The sequence below is a fragment of the Diorhabda carinulata genome, chromosome 9, assembly GCF_026250575.1.
Source record: "Diorhabda carinulata isolate Delta chromosome 9, icDioCari1.1, whole genome shotgun sequence".
Taxonomy (NCBI): Eukaryota; Metazoa; Arthropoda; class Insecta; order Coleoptera; family Chrysomelidae; genus Diorhabda; species Diorhabda carinulata.
Window position 1 is genome coordinate 1817931 of NC_079468.1, and position 24002 is coordinate 1841932.

A 24002-nucleotide genomic window follows, 5' to 3' on the forward strand; every position below is an offset into this window, starting at 1 on the left:
TCTGATAGTACGAACATCCAATAGTTGGGAGATAACACTCCAATTTACATAACCGAATGATGATTGTTTAAGTTTGAATTGGGTTAACAGTACATTTAAGACATATTCGTTTTATAATACAAACTCAAAATGCTACAAAATATTTATAAGTAATAAAAAATTAAGACTCGAGGGTAATAGAAATGACTAAAAAGTTCAAGGTCGTATGCTAGTACTTTATGATATTAAGTTATAAAATAAAATGAAAATGTTTTGAATATAATTTGATAATTTATTAGTAACTAACTACTAGATGAGGGAAGAGTAAGTAATGAAAATTGTTCGATTTTATTACAAAATTAATGAGATCAAAATTTTACATCTGTCATTTGTGATATCAATAAAAATGTGGTTTGTGGCGATGTCATACGTCATACGTATTAATTCAACAGTATATATTTATTTTTCTTTATTTATTATCGTGTATATAAATTGTTATCGTAGATAAAATCCCCGTTTGTTATTTCGACTTGTTAAACCACGTGTCCCAGAGATGACGAAGACATTTAAATGCAAAATTATTCCTTCAGAACGGTCTAACAACTACGAAACAATATAATTTCGCGCGACACCAGCCATTGTTGAGTTCGTCTATGCTCGACTCGTTTGTAATACAAAAAGCCCTATAGTTTGCATCTTGATAGTCCTTCAAGGGAGCTGTAAATCTTTAAAAAGAATCGATGTTTATTTGGTCATTGGCCTCAGTCGGAATCCTTTCTATTTTTATATATTTTTTGTGAAAAAAAAAACTATATGATTGTGAAATATTTAGTTAGACGGAACTAAAAAAATTTCGCGGGTTTTTTTTTAACCGATAGTGTGAGTACTAACAAGATGGCGACGACATTCTTAAAGGTATTTACACCAGTGTTGCCAGTTCTCTATACATAAATAGTGGTATTATAACTGAATTATTTTTATCTGTATTTATTGTTATCTTTATACAGATTCTTTCTGCGGTTTCTCGATAGTTGTAACATAAAATTAAACTACCAATCCAGTCGGTATATTATGCAGTTAATTAATTAGAAATGTGTCAATTTTTTTCTAGTAGTCAATTAAGCGTTAATACCATGTTCGGTTACTGTGAATAGCGCCTTTTTTACACAGGAATATTACACATAAACCGTATGGTGAGAAGGAATTCTCTTCAAGATACGAGGGTATTCAAAAAAATAATATTTTATATCATGCAACGTAATATATTTATTATAATGAAATTTGTATTCAAATAAATATTTTTTTTGAATTATCGGGACAAATATATCCTTCCGGTTGATAATTACAGTAACTGCCGTTTTTAGCTCCTGTAATATTTATATCGCTAAATTGCCAATTAGTACAAGCTCCTTCGCCGCATAGAATCAAAGCTTCCAACGTCGGGGAATTATTATAACTTTGCATATTTCCGTGAATATTTTCGAGAGTTAAATCAACAATTGGAATATTAGATCCCGGATTTCCGGTAGCTTCACCATTCTCGTAATCTTGTTGAATGTTGATGCCAAAATTGTGGATATCTAAAAACGTAAACAGCGATGACGTAAGCAGTTAAGTCATACGGACTCGTCCACTGATATAGACCGTGATGCCGGTCCCGTTCTAATATGTTAATGGAGGATAAAATTTAGTAGGTTTATAATGCGGTATTGAGTGAGCGACGTAAACGGCGATGACGTAAGTGATTTAAGCGGTAACGTGGATACACTAATACGAAATCATCCACTGATATAGACCGTGAAGTCGGTACTGTTCTAACATGTTGATAGAAGATAAAATTTAGTATATCAATGAAGCAGTGTCGAGGAAGTGACGTAAGCAGTACCGTGGATATACTGATACGAACTCGTCCGCTGATATAGACCGTGATGCCGGTACTGTTCTAATATGTTGCTAGAAGATAAAATTAAGAAAATTAATAAAGCAGTGTCGAGGAAGTGACGTAAGCAGTACCGTGGATATACTGATACGAACTCGTCCGCTGATATAGACCGTGATGCCGGTACTGTTCTAATATGTTGCTAGAAGATAAAATTAAGAAAATTAATAAAGCAGTGTCGAGGAAGTGACGTAAGCAGTACCGTGGATATACTGATACGAACTCGTCCGCTGATATAGACCGTGATGCCGGTACTGTTCTAATATGTTGCTAGAAGATAAAATTAAGAAAATTAATAAAGCAGTGTCGAGGAAGTGACGTAAGCAGTACCGTGGATATACTGATACGAACTCGTCCGCTGATATAGACCGTGATGCCGGTACTGTTCTAATATGTTGCTAGAAGATAAAATTAAGAAAATTAATAAAGCAGTGTCGAGGAAGTGACGTAAGCAGTACCGTGGATATACTGATACGAACTCGTCCGCTGATATAGACCGTGATGCCGGTACTGTTCCAATATTTTGCTAGAAGATAAAATTAAGAAAATTAATAAAGCAGTGTCGAGGAAGTGACGTAAGCAGTACCGTGGATATACTGATACGAAATCGTCTACTGATATAGACCGTGATGCCGGTCCCGTCCTAATATGTTAATGGAGGAAAAAAATTTGGTAGATTTATAAAGCAGTGTTGAGGAAGTGATATAAACAGCGATGATACGAACTCGTTCACTGATATAGACCGTGAAGCCGGTCCCGTTCTAATATGTTAATGGAGGATAAAATTTAGTAGGTTTATAATGCGGTATTGAGTGAGCGACGTAAACGGCGATGACGTAAGTGATTTAAGCGGTAACGTGGATACACTAATACGAAATCATCCACTGATATAGACCGTGAAGTCGGTACTGTTCTAACATGTTGATAGAAGATAAAATTTAGTATATCAATGAAGCAGTGTCGAGGAAGTGACGTAAGCAGTACCGTGGATATACTGATACGAACTCGTCCGCTGATATAGACCGTGATGCCGGTACTGTTCTAATATGTTGCTAGAAGATAAAATTAAGAAAATTAATAAAGCAGTGTCGAGGAAGTGACGTAAGCAGTACCGTGGATATACTGATACGAACTCGTCCGCTGATATAGACCGTGATGCCGGTACTGTTCTAATATGTTGCTAGAAGATAAAATTAAGAAAATTAATAAAGCAGTGTCGAGGAAGTGACGTAAGCAGTACCGTGGATATACTGATACGATATCGTCCACTGATATAGACCGTGATGCCGGTCCCGTCCTAATATGTTAATGGAGGAAAAAAATTTGGTAGATTTATAAAGCAGTGTTGAGGAAGTGATATAAACAGCGATGATACGAACTCGTTCACTGATATAGACCGTGAAGCCGGTCCCGTTCTAATATGTTAATGGAGATGAAGTTTGGCGGATGCGCTTGTTATTGTTCTTTTTCGGCGATATCGCGTAATGGCAGACAGTCACTTTTGGTATTGAATTGATAAAAAACAAAATGGAGGGAACTTACTTTTCAATTCAATATTCCTATAAGTGATATTGTGGACAAGTCCCGGTCCACTATCGGAATGCGTTTTGACGTGTATACCGTTAGGAGAATTACTCACTAAACAATTTTCGAATGTGATATTAGAAACTGAATTCGCACTGAAATCGTTGCTGAAGCCTACGGAGATGCTCAAACCATGACCACCGCTACATACCATGTTACTGATGAGAATATTCGCGCCGACGTTAACGACCACACAATCGTCCTGATTTAGCACCGTGCTGTTTTTGATGACTAAGTTGGTGCCACTTAAATCGAAACCGTCGGTGTTGTGGCCGGTGAAATTTTTCTACAACACAATTTAATATTTTGGAGTGAATTTACTCCGTTTTCAGGATAATATTCGTGTCAAATTATTAGTGGATAGAGTAGATATTAGAGCAAATATAGAGCGGCAAAGGACGCGAATAACGTCGATAGTAACGGAGGGATACTTAGAAGGATAATTCGCTAACAAAAACTCAATTTTATCCTCGATTGTAGATTGCTACTAATAAAATATTGTTCGCAACTCGTGTAAAAAGTATTTATAGCAATTGACTTGTTGTTTCCGGTGTGCTATTTCATTAAATGAAGTTTAAATTGCTCTAACGTAGTTTTCAACATTTAACTCGAAACGAGAGTGTGGATTTTTTATTGACATGTTGCCAAATCTTGTTTTTTTTCACATTTTCCACGAAAAAATGATCCAAACATATATATACGTCTTACTTTGTCTCCTTCGGATACATCTATGGTCCATTCATTTATAATTAGATCATTAGATTTAACGGAAATGCAATGGACAGGACAATTTTTGATATTAATACGTTCAGCGATAGATTCGGTCACTTCCAATCTCATAAATTTTGGTTTAGCGATACCTCCGTTGCCACCAAAAGTGTCCCAATATAATTCTCCCTGACCGTCCAAAACAGATCCTAAAATATAAATACTATACGACCTTCGTAAACCTAACCTCAAATTAGACGAAATTCAATTTCAAAAACGACAGAAAAGCAACCAAATTCAACAAACTGAATAATCACGTTTACTGTCATTTTGACAGTTGTTTAACGTTATGAATTTAAAATTTTATAAAAAATGTAATTCACGTTCAATTAAAGTAAATAATTTTCAATTTATTAACATATTTCGACCATAATTTCATGGTAAATACATAACTATTAGAAAGTTTGGAAAATTTATTACTAATAGCACTTTCTGGTGTTTGATTTCCACATTCTACAACGATAAAAGTGCGATTGGACAGAATCAAGCGCCTCGCGTGTCTCAAAATCACAGTTTTTTTGCGTACGGCCCCAATTAGGGCCTTTGAGGTTATAAAAAATGTAATTCACGTTCAATTAAAGTAAATAATTTTCAATTTTTTAACATATTTCGACCATAACTTCATGGTGAATACATAACTATTAGAAATTTTGTAAAATTTATTACTAATAGCACTTTCTGGTGTTTGATTTCCACATTCTACAACGATAAAAGTGCGATTGGACAGAATCAAGCGCCTCGCGTGTCTCAAAATCACAGTTTTTTGCGTACGGCCCCAATTAGGGCCTTTGAGGTTATAAAAAATGTAATTCACGTTCAATTAAAGTAAATAATTTTCAATTTTTTAACATATTTCGACCATAATTTCATGGTGAATACATAACTATTAGAAATTTTGTAAAATTTATTACTAATAGCACTTTCTGGTGTTTGATTTCCACATTCTACAACGATAAAAGTGCGATTGGACAGAATCAAGCGCCTCGCGTGTCTCAAAATCACAGTTTTTTGCGTACGGCCCCAATTAGGGCCTTTGAGGTTATAAAAAATGTAATTCACGTTCAATTAAAGTAAATAATTTTCAATTTTTTAACATATTTCGACCATAATTTCATGGTGAATACATAACTATTAGAAATTTTGTAAAATTTATTACTAATAGCACTTTCTGGTGTTTGATTTCCACATTCTACCACGATAAAAGTGCGATTGGACAGAATCAAGCGCCTCACGTGTCTCAGTACCACAGTTTTTTGCGTACGGCCCCAATTAGGGCCCTCGAAGTTATAAAAAATGTAAATCTCGTTCAATTAATGTAAATAATTTTCAATTTAATAACATATTTTGACCATAACTTCATGGTAAATACATAATTATTAGAAAGTTTGTTAAATATATCACTTAGAGCACATTCTGGTGTTTGATTTCCACATTCTACAACGATTAAAGTACGTTGGACAGAATCAAGCGCCTCGCGTGTCTGAGTACCACAGTTTTTCGCGTACGGCCCCAATTAGGGCCCTTGAAGTTATAAAAAATGTAATTCTCGTTCAATTAATGTAAATAATTTTCAATTTAATAACATATTTTGACCATAATTTCATGGTAAATACATAATTATTATAAAGTTTGTGAAATTTATTACTAATAGTACTTTCTGGTGTTTGATTTCCACATTCTACCACGATAAAAGTGCGATTGGACAGAATCAAGCGCCTCGCGTGTCTCAAAATCACAGTTTTTCGCGTACGGCCCCAATTAGGGCCCTTGAAGTTATAAAAAATGTAATTCACGTTCAATTAAAGTAAATAATTTTCAATTTAATAACATATTTCGACCATAACTTCATGGTAAATACATAATTATTATAAAGTTTGTGAAATATATCACTTATAGCACTTTCTGGTGTTTGATTTCCACATTCTACAACGATAAAAGTGCGATTGGACAGAATCAAGCGCCTCACGTGTCTCAGTACCACAGTTTTTTGCGTACGGCCCCAATTAGGGCCCTCGAAGTTATAAAAAATGTAATTCTCGTTCAATTAAAGTAAATAATTTTCAATTTAATAACATATTTCGACCATAACTTCATGGTAAATACATAATTATTAGAAAGTTTGTGAAATATATCACTTATAGCACTTTCTGGTGTTTGATTTCCACATTCTACAACGATAAAAGTGCGATTGGACAGAATCAAGCGCCTCGCGTGTCTCAAAATCACAGTTTTTGGCATACGGCCCCAATTAGGGCCCTAGGAGTCCTACTGGGCTTTCCACACGTAGATCTAGCGATGCAATTCGATGCCATACAGATCGAACTGCAGACTGGATCAATTGGCCATGCAAAAACTCATTTCGGTCACCAAAGACGCCATCTCCACACCATGAGCGTGGAGGAGGATGAAACTGCAGATCCCCGCTTGGACAAGACTCATAGCTTGCTTAATAACATCAAAACATCAAAGGATTGAATCCAAAGCGTCTGACAGGCTTCTCGAAGGACATGGGACTTTGGTTAAGTTAATTGAGGCACGACGGGTCTATCTGAAGGTCCTGGACGTCCTGGACTGTCCTCCACTGTTAAATATCGTTGCAAAATATACGAATGGTTTCGGGTTTTTCCGGTTACGCATGCAACTCAATCGGTTTAGCAGTTTTGAGCTCACGTGGTCAAGACACACGGCAAAAATTGAAACGACACATTTTTAGTTACAATATTTCCAGTAACTATGAAAATACAATTATTTTCCTCACCTTTTTCTCCTGTTATAGTTAGATCGTGTCCTTTTATGGTGATCAAAGGACCTTGCCATTCGTAATAATCGAAATAAGTTCGTCCTTCGAATACGAGGTTCGTTCCATTTTTCAAATTGAGATTTAGCCCTTGGTTGGCCGGTACGTGTAGATTGGAAATTTTTATATCTGTACAATTTTTAATAACATCATCTACTAACGAAAACTCACTAATGACGCAGTTTTTTTCGACGCTGGCAGCGTTGGTGCTAGTAACCAAAAAGAGAATTAATACATTTATTGCTTCGTACATCGTTTTTTCAAACTTAATTTTCGACGAAAAATACTTGAAATATCTTTAATAACTTATTGAGATGTATCTTCAAGTATTTATCTGTAATTTGAATGAGTTTTTATCTGTAATCAATTCTAATACCAAGATATTTATCAGATTATCAATATGTACGAGGATGGTTCCAAAAGTACCTGGCCCAGTAGAGAAAACAATAAAATTTTGTTTATTTTTCAACGTAATCACTTTTTTCGTTGCTTTCCATTGATTTTCATTCATTTTCTCATCGATTTTCATCAATTTCCATCGATATCCATCATTTTCGTCAATATCCAACGAATTTTCTTCAATATTGATCAGTATCCATGGATTTCCATCGGTTTTCATTAATTTTCCCTTAATTTTCACAAGTTTTTGTTGGATTTTTTGAGTTTTGTTCGATTCTCATTGCTTTCCATTGATTTTCCTTCATTTTATCATTAATTTTCATCAATTTCCATGGATATTAATCATTTTCATCCCTATCCATCGAATTTTCTTAAGGTTTCCTTCAATATTGATCAGTATCCATGGATTTCCATCGGTTTTTATCAATTTTCACAAGTTTTTGTTGGCATTCTTGAGTTTTCTTCGATTCTAATTGTTTTCCATTGATTTTTCTTCATTTTCTCATTGATTTTCATCAATTTCCATCGAAATTCATCATTTTCATCAATAATCATCGCATTTTCTTCACGTTTTTCTCAAATTTCATCAATTTCCATTGATTTTTCTTCAGGTTTTCCTCAATATTGATCAGTATCCATGGATTTCCATCGGTTTTCATTAATTTTCACTTCATTTTCACCAGTTTTGTTGGATTTCTTGAGTTTTCTGCGATTTTCATTGCTTTCCATTGATTTTCCTTCATTTTTTCATTAATTTTCATCAATTTCTATCGATATTCATCATTTTCATCAATAATCATCGGATTTTCTTCACGTTTTTCTCAAATTTCATCAATTTCCATTGATTTTTCTTCAGGTTTTCCTCAATATTGATCAGTATCCATGGATTTCCATCGGTTTTCATTAATTTTCACTTCATTTTCACCAGTTTTGTTGGATTTCTTGAGTTTTCTGCGATTTTCATTGCTTTCCATTGATTTTCCTTCATTTTTTCATTAATTTTCATCAATTTCTATCGATATTCATCATTTTCATCAATAACCATCGAATTTTCTTCACGTTTTTCATCATTTTCATCAATATCCATCGAATTTTCTTTAGGTTCCCTCCAATATTGATCAGTATCCATGGATTTCCATCAGTTTTCATTGATTTTCACTTAATTCTCAACAGTTTTTGTTGGATTTTTTGAGTTTTCTTCGATTCTCATTGCTTTCCATTGATTTTCCTTCATTTTCTCATTAATTTTCCTCAATTTCCACCGATATTAATAATTTTCATCCCTATCCATCGAATTTTCTTCAGATTTTCTTTAATATTTATCAGTATCCATGAATTTCCATCGGTTTTTATCAATTTTCACCAGGTTTTCTTGGCTTTCTCTAGTTTTCTGCGATTTTTTCATTGCTTTCCATTGATTTTCATCAATTTCCATCGATATCCATCAATTTTTCATCAATATGTACGAGGACGGTTCCAAAAGTACCTGGCCCAACAAAGAAAACACTAAAATTCTGTTTTTTTCTTCAACTTAATCTCCTTTGAGCTCCATACCCTTTTCCGTCTTCATTGCTGCAAAATCGGAACCATTTTTTCTAGTCCGGGAATAAAAAATAATCTGATGGGGCTAAATCTGGCCAATAGGTAGCAATTCAAACTTTAATTCATTCAATTTGGTCAGTGTTGTAACGAATTTGTGAGCTGGTGAAACGTCACTTTCTTCTTAACCAAATGCCTTCGTTTTTGCTCGATTTTTCCGCTCAAACGTCGCAATAAGTTAGCATAATACTCGCCATGGATAGTTTTTCCTTTTGGTCAGTCCAACGCTTCTCAAATATCGCTAAACAACTTCTATGTCAGGCCAGATACTTCTGGTATCACCCTCGTATATATAATATCCAATGTTCGCCGTCTTATTCACCGGAACTTGACCCGATAGAAAAAATTGTCGGTACTGATAGAGAACGAAGAAATTTTCTGGAACGTTAATGAGGAAAATGATGAAAATGAAATTTTGACTGGACTATTGACGTTGGATCGATTCGACGTGGAGTTAACCCAAAATTTCGGCCAAATATATTAGGAAATTTCCCGTAAACGAGTACCTAATAAATTTTCGAATTAAAATAGACATATTAAATATGCCAGATGAAAGAAAGGGGATTAAGCTCGTCGAGAATTTGTCTCGGAGATGGTTTCATAAACAGGACGCCAAAGAATGTTGATGTCGACGTAAATTCAACCGTTATTTGACGGTAAAATGCAAAATAACATTAATTCGATACAATATTTTCTATTATTTAAATATCGAACGTTTTGTAAAGATTTGGAATGGCGAAACGCGTGATTATTGAAATTTTGAGGGCGAATTCACCCCTTGCGAATACTTTCGCGACGATTTTTCCATTTTTTCATTTCGGGATCCCGAAAATTCGATTTGTTTCGCTTAAACCGCCTCAATGTAGTTTGTTCGAATGTTTTTTTTTTGGTCTAAAGTGGAAAATCGAGGCACCTTATGTTTCTTTACGTTTGTATCAAATTTTCATGTTTAAGTTTTCATAATTTTATTCAATTTTCGTTGACTTCCATAGATTTTCATTGGTATTCAATTAATACTCATTGGTTTTTCAGAGTTTTCTTTGATTTTCATTGCTTTCCATTAATTTTATCATTGATTTTCATCAATTTCCATCGAAATTCATCATTTTCATCAATGACCATCAAATTTTCTTTATGTTTTTCTTAAATTTCATCAATATCCATTGATTTTCCTAAAGGTTTTCTTCAATATTGATCAGTATCCATGGATTTTCATCGGTTTTCATTAATTTTCACTTAATTTTCACCAGTTTTTGTTGGCTTTTTCCAGTTTTCTTCGTTTTTCATTGTTTTCCATTGATTTTCCTTCATTTTCTCATTAATTTTCATCAATTTCTATCGATATTCATCATTTTCATCAATATACATCGAATTTTCTTCAGGTTTTCTTGAATATTGATCAGTATCCATGGATTTTTATCGGTTTCCATTAATTTTCACTTAATTTTCACCAGTTTTATTGAATTTCTTGAGTCTTCTTCGATTCTCATTGCTTTCCATTGATTTTCCTTCATTTTCTCATTAATTTTCATCAATTTCTATCGATATTCATCATTTTCATCAATATACATCGAATTTTCTTCAGATTTTCTTCAATATTGATCAGTATCCATGGATTTTTATCGGTTTCCATTAATTTTTACTTAATTTTCACCAGTTTTGTTGAATTTCTTGAGTTTTCTGCGATTTTCATTGCTTTCCATTGATTTTCCTTCATTTTATCATTGATTTTTATCAATTTCCATCGTTTTTATTCAATTTTTGTTGACTTCCATCGATTTTCATTGGTATTCAATTAATACTCATTGGTTTTTCAGAGTTTTCTTTGATTTTCATTGCTTTCCATTAATTTTCTCATTGATTTTCATCAATTTCCATCGAAATTCATCATTTTCATCAATGACCATCAAATTTTCTTTATGTTTTTCTTAAATTTCATCAATATCCATTGATTTTCCTAAAGGTTTTCTTCAATATTGATCAGTATCCATGGATTTTCATCGGTTTTCATTAATTTTCACTTAATTTTCACTTAATTTTCACCAGTTTTTGTTGGCTTTTTCCAGTTTTCTTCGTTTTTCATTGTTTTCCATTGATTTTCCTTCATTTTCTCATTAATTTTCATCAATTTCTATCGATATTCATCATTTTCATCAATATCCATCGAATTTTCTTCAGGTTTTCTTCAATATTAATCAGTATCCATGGATTTTCATCAGTTTTCATTAATTTTCCCTTAATTTTCACCAGTTTTTGTTGGCATTCTTGAGTTTTCTTCGATTCTCATTGCTTTCCATTGATTTTCCTTCATTTTCTCATTAATTTTCATCAATTTCTATCGATATTCATCATTTTCATCAATATACATCGAATTTTCTTCAGGTTTTCTTGAATATTGATCAGTATCCATGGATTTTTATCGGTTTCCATTAATTTTCACTTAATTTTCACCAGTTTTATTGAATTTCTTGAGTCTTCTTCGATTCTCATTGCTTTCCATTGATTTTCCTTCATTTTCTCATTAATTTTCATCAATTTCTATCGATATTCATCATTTTCATCAATATACATCGAATTTTCTTCAGATTTTCTTCAATATTGATCAGTATCCATGGATTTTTATCGGTTTCCATTAATTTTTACTTAATTTTCACCAGTTTTGTTGAATTTCTTGAGTTTTCTGCGATTTTCATTGCTTTCCATTGATTTTCCTTCATTTTCTCATTAATTTTCATCAATTTCCATAGAAATTTATCATTTTTATCAATAACCATCAAATTTTCTTCATGTTTTTCTTAAATTTCATCCCGATCCATCGAATTTTCTTCAGGTTTTCTTCAATATTGATCAGTATCCATGGATTTTCATCGGTTTTCATTAATTTTCACCAGTTTTGTTGAATTTCTTGAGTTTTCTGCGATTTTCATGGCTTTCCATTGATTTTCCTTCATTTTGTCATTGATTTTCATCAATTTCCATCGAAATTCATCATTTTCATCAAACTTTCTTTATGTTTTTCTTAAATTTCATCAATATCCATTGATTTTCCTTAAGGTTTTCTTCAATATTGATCAGTATCCATGGATTTCCATCGGTTTTCATTAATTTTCACTTCATTTTCACCAGTTTTGTTGGATTTCTTGAGTTTTCTGCGATTTTCATTGCTTTCCATTGATTTTCCTTCATTTTTTCATTAATTTTCATCAATTTCTATCGATATTCATCATTTTCATCAATATCCATCGAATTTTCTTTAGGTTCCCTCCAATATTGATCAGTATCCATGGATTTCCATCAGTTTTCATTGATTTTCACTTAATTCTCAACAGTTTTTGTTGGATTTTTTGAGTTTTCTTTGATTCTCATTGCTTTTCCATTGATTTTCCTTCATTTTCTCATTAATTTTCATCAATTTCCAACGAAATTCATCATTTTCATCAATATCCATAGATTTTTCTTCAGTATCATAAGTTTAACTCAATTTTCTTGGGTTTTTTCAGTTTTCTTTGATTTCCATTGAATTTTCTCCAATTTCTCATCAATTTCCACCCATTTATTGTTTTTTTTCACTTTTTTCTTCAATTTTATCAATACCCATCGATTTTTCTTCATGTTTTTCCAAATTTCATCAATGGTCATTAATTTTTCTTCAGGTTTACTTTAATATTGATCAATATCAGTTGATTTTCATCAATTTCTACTCAACTCTCAATGGTTTTTATTGATTTTCTTGGCTTTTCTGCAATTTTTATTTGCTCTCCATAAATTTTTCACCATTTTTTCAATAATTTTCATATATATAATATAACGTGACTATTAGAATCCCGATATCTCAAAAATGGCAACTCTTGAGAAAAAAACCACAGGTACCATTTTTGTGGAAAATTTCAAGATCTTCAACTTTCGTTCGAAGTTTTTTTTCACAAAACTCACCGTTTTCGAGAAAAATCCAAAAAACCTCAAATTTCCACCTCTAACCTCGAATAACTTTTGGGTCCTAAATTGAGCTAATTAATATCTTCCCACAGAGTTATTTATTAATTTCTAATTCCAAGACCCTCCCCACTTTCCAACTAACCCTTATATTCCATTCCGATATCAATTCTAACAAAACCCTACACGAAAACATTTTCTATTTCCAACTAAACTCATTCGAGTAATTTTCCAAAGCCAATAAAAATCGTCTGGCTCGTGACAAAAGTTATTAAGTCAAACATCAACACAGCATAACATTAAGTGAAGTCGTTCAAAGTTCTTCAGGAAATGTAAATATCCAACTGTCGCCTAATCTACAAATTGTCATTTGGGGTCGACGATTTTCCGAGTTTTCACACCCAAGTTCAGCTTTCAACAAATTTTCCATGAATAAAATTCTGACTACTGCACTCGTCGGATGTCAAAACTATCAAGAACACACTATGCGTGTATGTGCTGTCTTAAATACTAATCCTATTCTACACGAAATGTGGATATAATTATATTTATGGCCGTTAAAATCGATACAAACACAAAAGTAAGTAATTTGATGACTTAATGAAACTTCAAGTGTATAAGGGACATATGGAATCGCTTAAGTAAGACGTTGATGACGGTCATTTTACAGCAAATACTAGAGAAACGTAAAACCACGAATTTAGCCACTCACTTCCTATTTTTGACCTCGAAAAGGCCTACGATACGGCTTGTTTGAAACGCTTTTTGACGAAATATTGACGAAAATCGTGATCTGGACTTTCAAAACCGGATTGCCTTCACAAAAATATCCTAGTCAAAAAATAAGGATAAGTAATTTGAACAGTTAAATTTCAAGTGTATAAGGGACATATGGAATCGCTTAAGTAAGACGTTGATGACGGTCATTTTACAGCAAATACTAAAGAAACGTAAAACCACGAATTTAGCCACTCACTTCGCATTTTTGATCTCAAAAAGGCCTACGAAACGGCGTTTTTTAAAACGCTTTTTGACGAAATATAGACGAAAATCGTGATCTGGACTTTTAAAACCGGATTGCCTTCACAAAAATATCCTAGTCAAAAAATAAGGATAAGTAATTTGAAAAGTTAAATTTCAAGTTTATAAGGGACATATGGAATCGCTTAAGTAAGACGTTGATGACGGTCATTTTACAGCAAATACTAGAGAAACGTAAAACCACGAATTTAGCCACTCACTTCGCATTTTTGATCTCAAAAAGGCCTACGAAACGGCGTTTTTTAAAACGCTTTTTGACGAAATATAGACGAAAATCGTGATCTGGACTTTTAAAACCGGATTGCCTTCACAAAAATATCCTAGTCAAAAAATAAGGATAAGTAATTTGAAAAGTTAAATTTCAAGTTTATAAGGGACATATGGAATCGCTTAAGTAAGACGTTGATGACGGTCATTTTACAGCAAATACTAGAGAAATGTAAAACCACGAATTTAGCCACTCACTTCCTATTTTTGACCTCGAAAAGGCCTACGATACGGCTTGTTTGAAAGGCTTTTTACGAAATATTGACGAAAATCGTGATCTGGACTTTCAAAACCGGATTGCCTTCACAAAAATATCCTAGTCAAAAAATAAGGATAAGTAATTTGAACAGTTAAATTTCAAGTGTATAAGGGACATATGGAATCGCTTAAGTAAGACGTTGATGACGGTCATTTTACAGCAAATACTAAAGAAACGTAAAACCACGAATTTAGCCACTCACTTCGCATTTTTGATCTCGAAAAGGCCTACGATACGGCGTTTTTTAAAACGCTTTTTGACGAAATATTGACGAAAATCGTGAACTGAATTTTTAAAACCGGATTGCCTTCACAAAAATATCCTAGGATAAGTAATTTGAAAAGTTAATAAAATTTCAAGTGTATAAGGGACATATGGAATCGCTTAAGTAAGACGTTGAGGAATGGAATAAAAACAGCGTCGTGAAGATGTTTCCATCGAGTGTTTGGCAACGTTTCGTAACCATGGATGGAACTTGGGTCCATCACTTCACACCAGAAACGAAAGAACAATCAAAACAATGGACTGAAAAGGTAGAATTAGCTCCAAAGATGACAAAGACCGTTCCATCTGCGGGCAGACGACTTCAGATGTTGCCAAATACCAAAAAATAAACAGTACTCGGTATTCTTCCATACTTAGAAATAAGAAAAAGTCACTAGGAGTCAGTTCAGGTGAGTAAGGTGCGTGGAGGTAGTTCTTTTTCAATTACTGCTGCTCAAACTGATTAAACGCCTCCAAATATTGACATCGGAGGAGTTCTTCGAAGTTCCAGCTCGATCTTCATCCCAATTGTCAGTCGGAAACCGTGGAATAACTTTCGTAGTCAGCTTTTTGAGATAGCACGACTCATTATCGGTTCGACATGGTCTGCGATGGTTCTGTTCGTGAATCAAGATCTCCACGTTGGATTTATCGTACATTGGTTCCAATTTATGGTTCAAGGCGGTTCAATTTGTAGGATTTCAGTGGATGTTGTCTTCAAGTTTGAGCAGCAAACTGGGGCTGCGATTATTGCTAAATTGGGAGCTGACTGGTCTATCAGAAGACTAGCAACTCGTCTAGATCCTAATGCAATTACGATTGGTTGGGAAACGATGGGAACCACGCGGGATCTTACGCAGAAGGTTTCCAGACGTTGCTTTGACCAATTTTTTAAGAAAACTTCCCTTTGACTCGGATACTGGTACTGCATATGCAACAAACTTTCCAGGATCCCTTTCTAGGGCATGTAGATGAATTGTAACTTCGGATTTGAAAGGAAACGCAAACCAGAGTTGTGTTTGCACTTAATTATGTGTACCGAGATCTGGGCTTTTGGGAACGGATTGTCTTCACAAATGAAAAAACATTCGAGTCGTAAAATGACCTATTTCATTGAAATAACGAACTTTTAATTAGACTTGGCAACGTTGTATAAAATGTAGATTCGTTATAGAGTTCGTACACGTTCAAATTTTCATATTGTCCTAAATTTTGCGAAAAATTTCGAAAGAATGTGTGAGAAAATTGTTTATCCAGTCGACAGTGGCTAAAATGAGTTTTTTCGTATTCTCGGAAAGGTTAATGAGTTAGAAAAAAACGGGAATGTGATGACTGAGCATATCATAGTTTAATGAACATACCTTATGCGTAAAAAACAATTTTTATTATGGTATAAACGAGGGAATTTCATTCTAAAACATAAAAATATGTAACTTATTTGTGATCTAGTCTTCTGAAAGAAAACGATATTAAGTTTAAAATTTCACATTTTTTGTAGAGAATTTTTTACTCTACATTTTTTGTTTCTACAGTTTTTTTCGAATTTCTTTTAGTTTTTGAGTTATTCGCGTTTCAAAATATTTTTCAGTGTATAAACCCATTTTGAGATGAAAATTTTGAGGTTAGGAAAAAATACCTTGAATACTTTTTTGTAGAGAATTTTTTACTCTACATTTTTTGTTACGACAGTTTTTTTCGAATTTCTTTTAGTTTTTGAGTTATTCGCGTTTCAAAATATTTTTCAGTGTATAAACCCATTTTGAGATGAAAATTTTGAGGTTAGGAAAAAATACCTGGAATACTTTTTTGTAGAGAATTTTTTACTCTACATTTTTTGTTTCTACAGTTTTTTTCGAATTTCTTTTAGTTTTTGAGTTATTCGCGTTTCAAAATATTTTTCAGTGTATAAACCCATTTTGAGATGAAAATTTTGAGGTTAGGAAAAAATACCTTGAATACTTTTTTGTAGAGAATTTTTTACTCTACATTTTTTGTTTCTACAGTTTTTTTCGAATTTCTTTTAGTTTTTGAGTTATTCGCGTTTCAAAATATTTTTCAGTGTATAAACCCATTTTGAGATGAAAATTTTGAGGTTAGGAAAAAATACCTTGAATACTTTTTTGTAGAGAATTTTTTACTCTACATTTTTTGTTACGACAGTTTTTTTCGAATTTCTTTTAGTTTTTGAGTTATTCGCGTTTCAAAATATTTTTCAGTGTATAAACCCATTTTGAGATGAAAATTTTGAGGTTAGGAAAAAATACCTTGAATACTTTTTTGTAGAGAATTTTTTACTCTACATTTTTTGTTTCTACAGTTTTTTTCGAATTTCTTTTAGTTTTTGAGTTATTCGCGTTTCAAAATATTTTTCAGTGTATAAACCCATTTTGAGATGAAAATTTTGAGGTTAGGAAAAAATACCTTGAATACTTTTTTGTAGAGAATTTTTTACTCTACATTTTTTGTTTCTACAGTTTTTTTCGAATTTCTTTTAGTTTTTGAGTTATTCGCGTTTCAAAATATTTTTCAGTGTATAAACCCATTTTGAGATGAAAATTTTGAGGTTAGGAAAAAATACCTTGAATACTTTTTTGTAGAGAATTTTTTACTCTACATTTTTTGTTACGACAGTTTTTTTCGAATTTCTTTTAGTTTTTGAGTTATTCGCGTTTCAAAATATTTTTCAGTGTATAAACCCATTTTGAGATGAAAATTTTGAGGTTAGGAAAAAATACCTTGAATACTTTTTTGTAGAGAATTTTTTACTCTACATTTTTTGTTACGACAGTTTTTTTCGAATTTCTTTTAGTTTTTGAGTTATTCGCGTTTCAAAATATTTTTCAGTGTAAAAACCCATTTTGAGGTGAAAATTTTGAGGTTAGGAAAAAATACCTTGAATACTTTTTTGTAGAGAATTTTTTACTCTACATTTTTTGTTACGACGGTTTTTTTCGAATTTTTCTTAGTTTTTGAGTTATTCGCGTTTCAAAATATTTTTCAGTGTATAAACCCATTTTGAGATGAAAATTTTGAGGTTAGGAAAAAATACCTTGAATACTTTTTTGTAGAGAATTTTTTACTCTACATTTTTTGTTACGACAGTTTTTTTCGAATTTCTTTTAGTTTTTGAGTTATTCGCGTTTCAAAATATTTTTCAGTGTAAAAACCCATTTTGAGGTGAAAATTTTGAGGTTAGGAAAAAATACCTTGAATACTTTTTTGTAGAGAATTTTTTACTCTACATTTTTTGTTACGACGGTTTTTTTCGAATTTTTCTTAGTTTTTGAGTTATTCGCGTTTCAAAATATTTTTCAGTGTATAAACCCATTTTGAGATGAAAATTTTGAGGTTAGGAAAAAATACCTTGAATACTTTTTTGTAGAGAATTTTTTACTCTACATTTTTTGTTACGACAGTTTTTTTCGAATTTTTCTTAGTTTTTGAGTTATTCGCGTTTAAAAATATTTTTCAGTGTATAAACCCATTTTGAGATGAAAATTTTGAGGTTAGGAAAAAATACCTTGAATACTTTTTTGTAGAGAATTTTTTACTCTACATTTTTTGTTACGACAGTTTTTTTTCGAATTTTTCTTAGTTTTTGAGTTATTCGCGTTTCAAAATATTTTTCAGTGTATAAACCCATTTTGAGATGAAAATTTTGAGGTTAGGAAAAAATACCTTCAATACTTTTTGGTAGAGAATTTTTTACTCTACATTTTTTGTTACTACAGTTTTTTTCGAATTTCTATTAGTTTTTGCGTTATTCGCGTTTCAAAATATTTTTGAGTGTATAAACCCATTTCAAGGTGAAAATTTTGAGGTTAGGAACAAATACATGGGATACTTTTTTGTAGAAAATTTTGAACTCTACATTTTTTATTACCGAAATTTTTTTCGAATTCTTTATAGTTTTCGAGTTATTCGCGTTTCAAAATTTTTTTGAGTCAAGCCCCAAAATTTCGAAAATCCGTTCCCGTAATTTTGTTAAGAATTGCTAGACTTATTCATTATCCTAATACCTCCTACAATCTAGAAAATCAAAATCGCCAAATTTAATTTAAGGTTTTAGCTCAAAATCTCCTAATTTGCCTGTACTATATCTCCTTATATAAATTTAAAATATGTAACGGCAACACTGTCAAGAATCTTCTGAGAAGTGGTTCAGTCCATCGATTCTGCAACGATCATTCTTAAAGGTGTTAATAAATAAAAAAAAAAATAAAGATAAGACATTTTGTGATTGATGTAGTGGATTATCATACAATGCTGATTATTTATTATAATCAACGTCTAGGAGAAATATCATGCGCTGTTTACGTGTTTAATTAATTTTGACTTCATATTATACCGGGTGAAACACAATAACTTTGAAATTTATTTTATTTTACGAGTAATTTTAAAAACATAAAGTGAATTTGGGCTACGTGGTATATAATACGATATTAAATAGATAATGATCGATAATATTTAGTGTAAATATACGAGAGGCGATTCAAAAATATCACAAATTAATTTTTATTACGTTTTTTTACGTTCTATTGCACGAAATTCGCTTTGATTGATGTTTACTAATCGTGTAAATCATCATGGTTGAATTTTAATAAATTCTAACGTATCTTTAAATTCGTTACAACGACCTGTATAACCCTACAAAGACCCGCGTTGTTCTATCCGACGTACCATCGGCGATTTTGTTGATGTTTCCGTCGTAAGTAAACTAAAATCGAGTTCATTTAAAATTATTCATTATCTCATACGGATCCCGTCGAGAAAGTGCTGAAATTCGTAATAATTTGTGTGTAAACTCGTATAAGATAACCGCCAATCCGAAATAGCAACAATTTATAATTGTCAGTTATTCAACGGTTAATTTTACAGATATTCCTCGATAAAATCAACTTCAACTCTCTTCGAGATATTGACTAAAAGATGATTTTATAGTAGGGCGGCTTAGTACCCTAAATTTATACTATTTTATATACAGGATTTTAAAAGTAATTTTGGTTTGTTAGGCAAAAATTTCCGGATCAATTTCGTTTAAATATCAATTGCAGATTGTAAAAAACCCTTTCTGACAAGTTTGATCTATCATAGGCGTAGATACTTCGTTTTATAAATGAATTATTTTTATAAATCGTTTTAAAAATATTTATATTTTGCTATAAATGAATATTAAATTATAAAACGTAAATAGACGAGTAGAATGGACTTGTTTGTAAGGGCGTTTGGTTTAAACAGGATACCAGACGTGAACTGAGCAATAGTAGGGCGGCTTAGTACCCTAAATTTATACTATTTTATATACAGGATTGTAAAAATAATTTTGGTATGTTTAGTCAAAAATTTCCGGATCAATTTCGTTTAAATATCAATTGCAGATTGTAAAAAACCCTTTCTGACAAGTTTGATCTACCATAGGCTTAAATACTTCATTTTATAAATGAATTATTTTTATAAATCGTTTTAAAAATATTTATATTTTGCTATAACTGAATATTAAACTATAAAACGTGAATAGACGAGTAGAATGGACCTGTTTGTAAGGGCGTTTGGTTTAAACAGGATACCAGACGTGAACTGAGCAATAGTAGGGCGGCTTAGTACCCTAAATTTATACTATTTTATATACAGGATTGTAAAAATAATTTTGGTATGTTTAGTCAAAAATTTCCGGATCAATTTCGTTTAAATATCAATTGCAGATTGTAAAAAACCCTTTCTGACAAGTTTGATCTATCATAGGCGTAGATACTTCGTTTTATAAATGAATTATTTTTATAAATCGTTTTAAAAATATTTATATTTTGCTATAACTGAATATTAAACTATAAAACGTAAATAGACGAGTAGAATGGACCTGTTTGTAAGGGCGTTTGGTTTAAACAGGATACCAGACGTGAACTGAGCAATAGTAGGGCGGCTTAGTACCCTAAATTTATACTATTTTATATACAGGATTGTAAAAATAATTTTGGTATGTTTAGTCAAAAATTTCCGGATCAATTTCGTTTAAATATCAATTGCAGATTGTAAAAAACCCTTTCTGACAAGTTTGATCTACCATAGGCTTAAATACTTCATTTTATAAATGAATTATTTTTATAAATCGTTTTAAAAATATTTATATTTTGCTATAACTGAATATTAAACTATAAAACGTAAATAGACGAGTAGAATGGACTTGTTTGTAAGGGCGTTTGGTTTAAACAGGATACCAGACGTGAACTGAGCAATAGTAGGGCGGCTTAGTATTCTAAATTTATACTATTTTATATACAGGATTGTAAAAATAATTTTGGTATGTTTAGTCAAAAATTTCCGGATCAATTTCGTTTAAATATCAATTGCAGATTATAAAAAACCCTTTCTGACATGTTTGATCCACCATAGGCGTAGATACGTCGTTTTATAAATGAATTATTTTTATAAATCGTTTTAAAAATATTTACATTTTGCTATAACTAAATATTAAACTATAAAACGTAAATAGACGAGTAGAATAGACTTGTCTGTAAGGGCGTTTGGTTTAAACAGGATACCAGACGTGAACTGATCCCTTTTTGTACGCAATTCGTTTTTTTTTTTAAATAAAAACACCTGTTTTTGTTTGTAGGGCCTTTTTTACGATCGCTGACAGGATTAGGTATTATTTTTTCAGACTTAAATGCTGAAATTTGCACTCCACGTCTGAAGTAAGATTCATGGAATGTTATGTGTGGTCAGTACTGCAGTACGGCGTGGAAACTTGAACTTTGAAAGCTCAAATGATAAAAAAACTTGAGATGTGGCTCTATAGACGCCTCCCGAAGATTCCCTGGACAGAAGGAATCATTATTAGTCGCAAAAACAGCTGTTTACGATTATCGAGACAAGAAAAACATTTTTTTTGTGTGTTTAAAGCCGACAAAACTTAACTGTTCCTAAACGAGCTTGTTGAGACTTGTCACTGACGACACTAGGACAAAAAAGTTTTCAAAAATCCAATTTATCCTCATAACTACGAAGAAATGACGGTTTTCTACGGGAAAACCACGACTAAAGACAATTTTCGTCCCGTAGAAATGAAACTTCGTGTTTAACAATCAATTTCCATACCGAATCGGCGACCCTTTTCTTTACCGCGTCCCATAGGACCGGTTGGTATCGGAAAGCGCGTCCGCCGATCGGTGTTCAACCTGCTTAACCAACATCGAACACTTCCACAGCTCCTCTCCGATTTCGAGCCAGTTCTTCTTGAGTCGTTTCGGAGGTGACCGCGTCGCTGACGCGTTCCGAGTAGTTCACCACGTGTTCCTTAGCGGAGTTTTTGTTTTTGTGTGACCCGCGGCAGGATGAATCGCCGAACGAACACCAGGTGAATCGTTTTTTATTAAAAATTGTTACGAGGAGTTTTGTTTCGGAAAATTAATAGTAAAAAAAACACAGTCGGTTCATAATTTAACGTCGTATTCTTACAAATTTTTTCCTAAATGTTTCTACGGGGGGTTTAACAAATTTTCGCAATATTTTGGCTATTAAATAACGAAATTGGTTACGAAAAATGGTTTTATCATAAAAATCGAATGATTTCCTTCGATATATTCGCCCATGCACCTTTCCATACGTTTTTTCCATTGGTCGAAGCAGCGCTGGAAGTCTTCTTCGGCGAGGGCCTTCCAACGACTCAAATCGAGTCCGTTTCGAATCAAATCTTTTTCTAACCTCTCAAACAAATCCGATTAGACCCTTTGACGCAAAAACTTTTGATCACGAGTCAGATTTTTTAACAAAAACGTCTAAGGCGTCCCCTATACCCGAAATATCGTTATTTAATAACCACCCCTCGTAATTCTATTAATATTTTTTGTTAATTGTTTGATTTTATGTTATTTCTAAATGTAATAAGTGACGTCACACTATATAGAGGGTGGTGCTGTGACAAATACGGGTGGAGGGGGAAAGAATAACGAAATTCGCATGACGTAATTTATTGATGACCCTGTATACGACTCGGATTCTCGAATTTGTTTATTTGTTTGTCGAATTAATGAAAACTATCAAAAAGTTTCGCGATCTAAATTCGAAAAACTAAATTATTGGATATCGTTACGAAAATCGTTGTTATGTTAAATTCTTCTTCTTTTTTCGCATTTAGATTGATGGGAATTTCTAATTTTACCAAAATTTCGACACAACAACAATTTATTAATCTTTAAAACGAATAATTGCCGTTGAAAGGCACCAGTTGAGTCGATTCTTAATCAAATTGGATGTTTTAACGGCGATTTATATTATTAAGCTTCGTAATTTATACCCAACGGAAAATAAAATATTAATAAAGTTAAAAATAAAAATTAGTGTGCAATAGTTTTAACAGAAACATCTAAATTATTATTAGAATGAAAAATAATCACAATAAGTTGTTGCTGGATGGGAAATCTGGCAACAACGATGCTGATTATAATTGATTACTGAAAATAGAGTTTAACACGTTGACTGACAACTGTATTGTATTTAATTGGAGTTTTGACGGAGCTACGGATAAACTTTTGGTTTAGTTAAGTTTTGAGATAGATAAAAATTTATAATTGGATATTGGTTTTTCAAAATATTCTCCAATAAACACATTTTTGCGAACGTTTGAACCAATTGTCGATTTGAACGCATCAACCGCTTCTTAATTTTTGATCTGCAGAACTTAAAACTAATTATTGGGTACCGAACAAGTACTATACGGCGTATGACTCATCAATTCCATGATTTGACTGTTCAAAAACGTTTTTGTTTGAATTTATGTGCGAGAATTCGCATTATAATGGTTTGATTCGTTTCCTGCGTTTGATTTCCACAATTTTTTCGATTTCTTCTGGCAAACAGATGCTGGTTTACCATTAGGATTGTTGTCAAGTTTACTGCCATGTTCGGACTGTTCAAAACCGTTTTTTTTTTTAATTGATGTGCGAGAATTCGCATTATAATGGTTTGATTCGTTTCCTGCGTTTGATTTCCACAATTTTTTCGATTTCTTCTGGCAAACAGATGCTGGTTTACCATTAGGATTGTTGACAAGTTTACTGCCATGTTCGGACTGTTCAAAAACGTTTTTGTTTGAATTTATGTGCGAGTATTCGCATTATCATGGTTTGATTCGTTTTCTGCGTTTGATTTCCACAATTTTTTCGATTACTTCTGGC

General features: G+C 32.4%; 2 protein-coding genes across 3 annotated transcripts in view; one reads left to right on the top strand and one right to left on the bottom strand.

Moving 5' to 3' along the window:
- The window catches only part of LOC130898221 (monocarboxylate transporter 12-like), an 85067-nt gene that overhangs the window by 20917 nt on the left and 40148 nt on the right, over positions 1-24002 (top strand). The window contains exon 1 of one of the 2 annotated variants that reach the window (XM_057807331.1): positions 22055-22183. The exons of the other annotated variant lie outside the window; for it this stretch is intronic. The gene's annotated coding sequence lies outside the window, so the exon portion shown is untranslated. Of the gene's footprint in view, positions 1-22054; positions 22184-24002 lie in introns of those variants that run through there. 2 annotated transcript variants of the gene reach the window in all.
- LOC130898223 (polygalacturonase-like) lies at positions 1221-7395 on the bottom strand. Its single transcript, XM_057807334.1, has 4 exons — positions 7029-7395; positions 4211-4419; positions 3461-3788; positions 1221-1559 (listed from the first exon to the last, which is right to left on the bottom strand). Exons 1-4 carry the CDS (start codon positions 7318-7320, stop codon positions 1267-1269), a joined length of 1122 nt encoding a protein of 373 aa, XP_057663317.1. The 5' UTR covers positions 7321-7395; the 3' UTR covers positions 1221-1266.

Coding starts and splice junctions, on each gene's coding strand:
- LOC130898223 (XM_057807334.1), bottom strand. CDS start 7,320: ATGTACGAAGCAATAAATGTATTAATTCTCTTTTTGGTTACTAGCACC. Junction 4,420..7,028: donor AACTATAACAGGAGAAAAAG/GTGAGGAAAATA, acceptor TTTATATTTTAG/GATCTGTTTTGGACGGTCAG. Junction 1,560..3,460: donor TAGGAATATTGAATTGAAAA/GTAAGTTCCCTC, acceptor TTACGTTTTTAG/ATATCCACAATTTTGGCATC.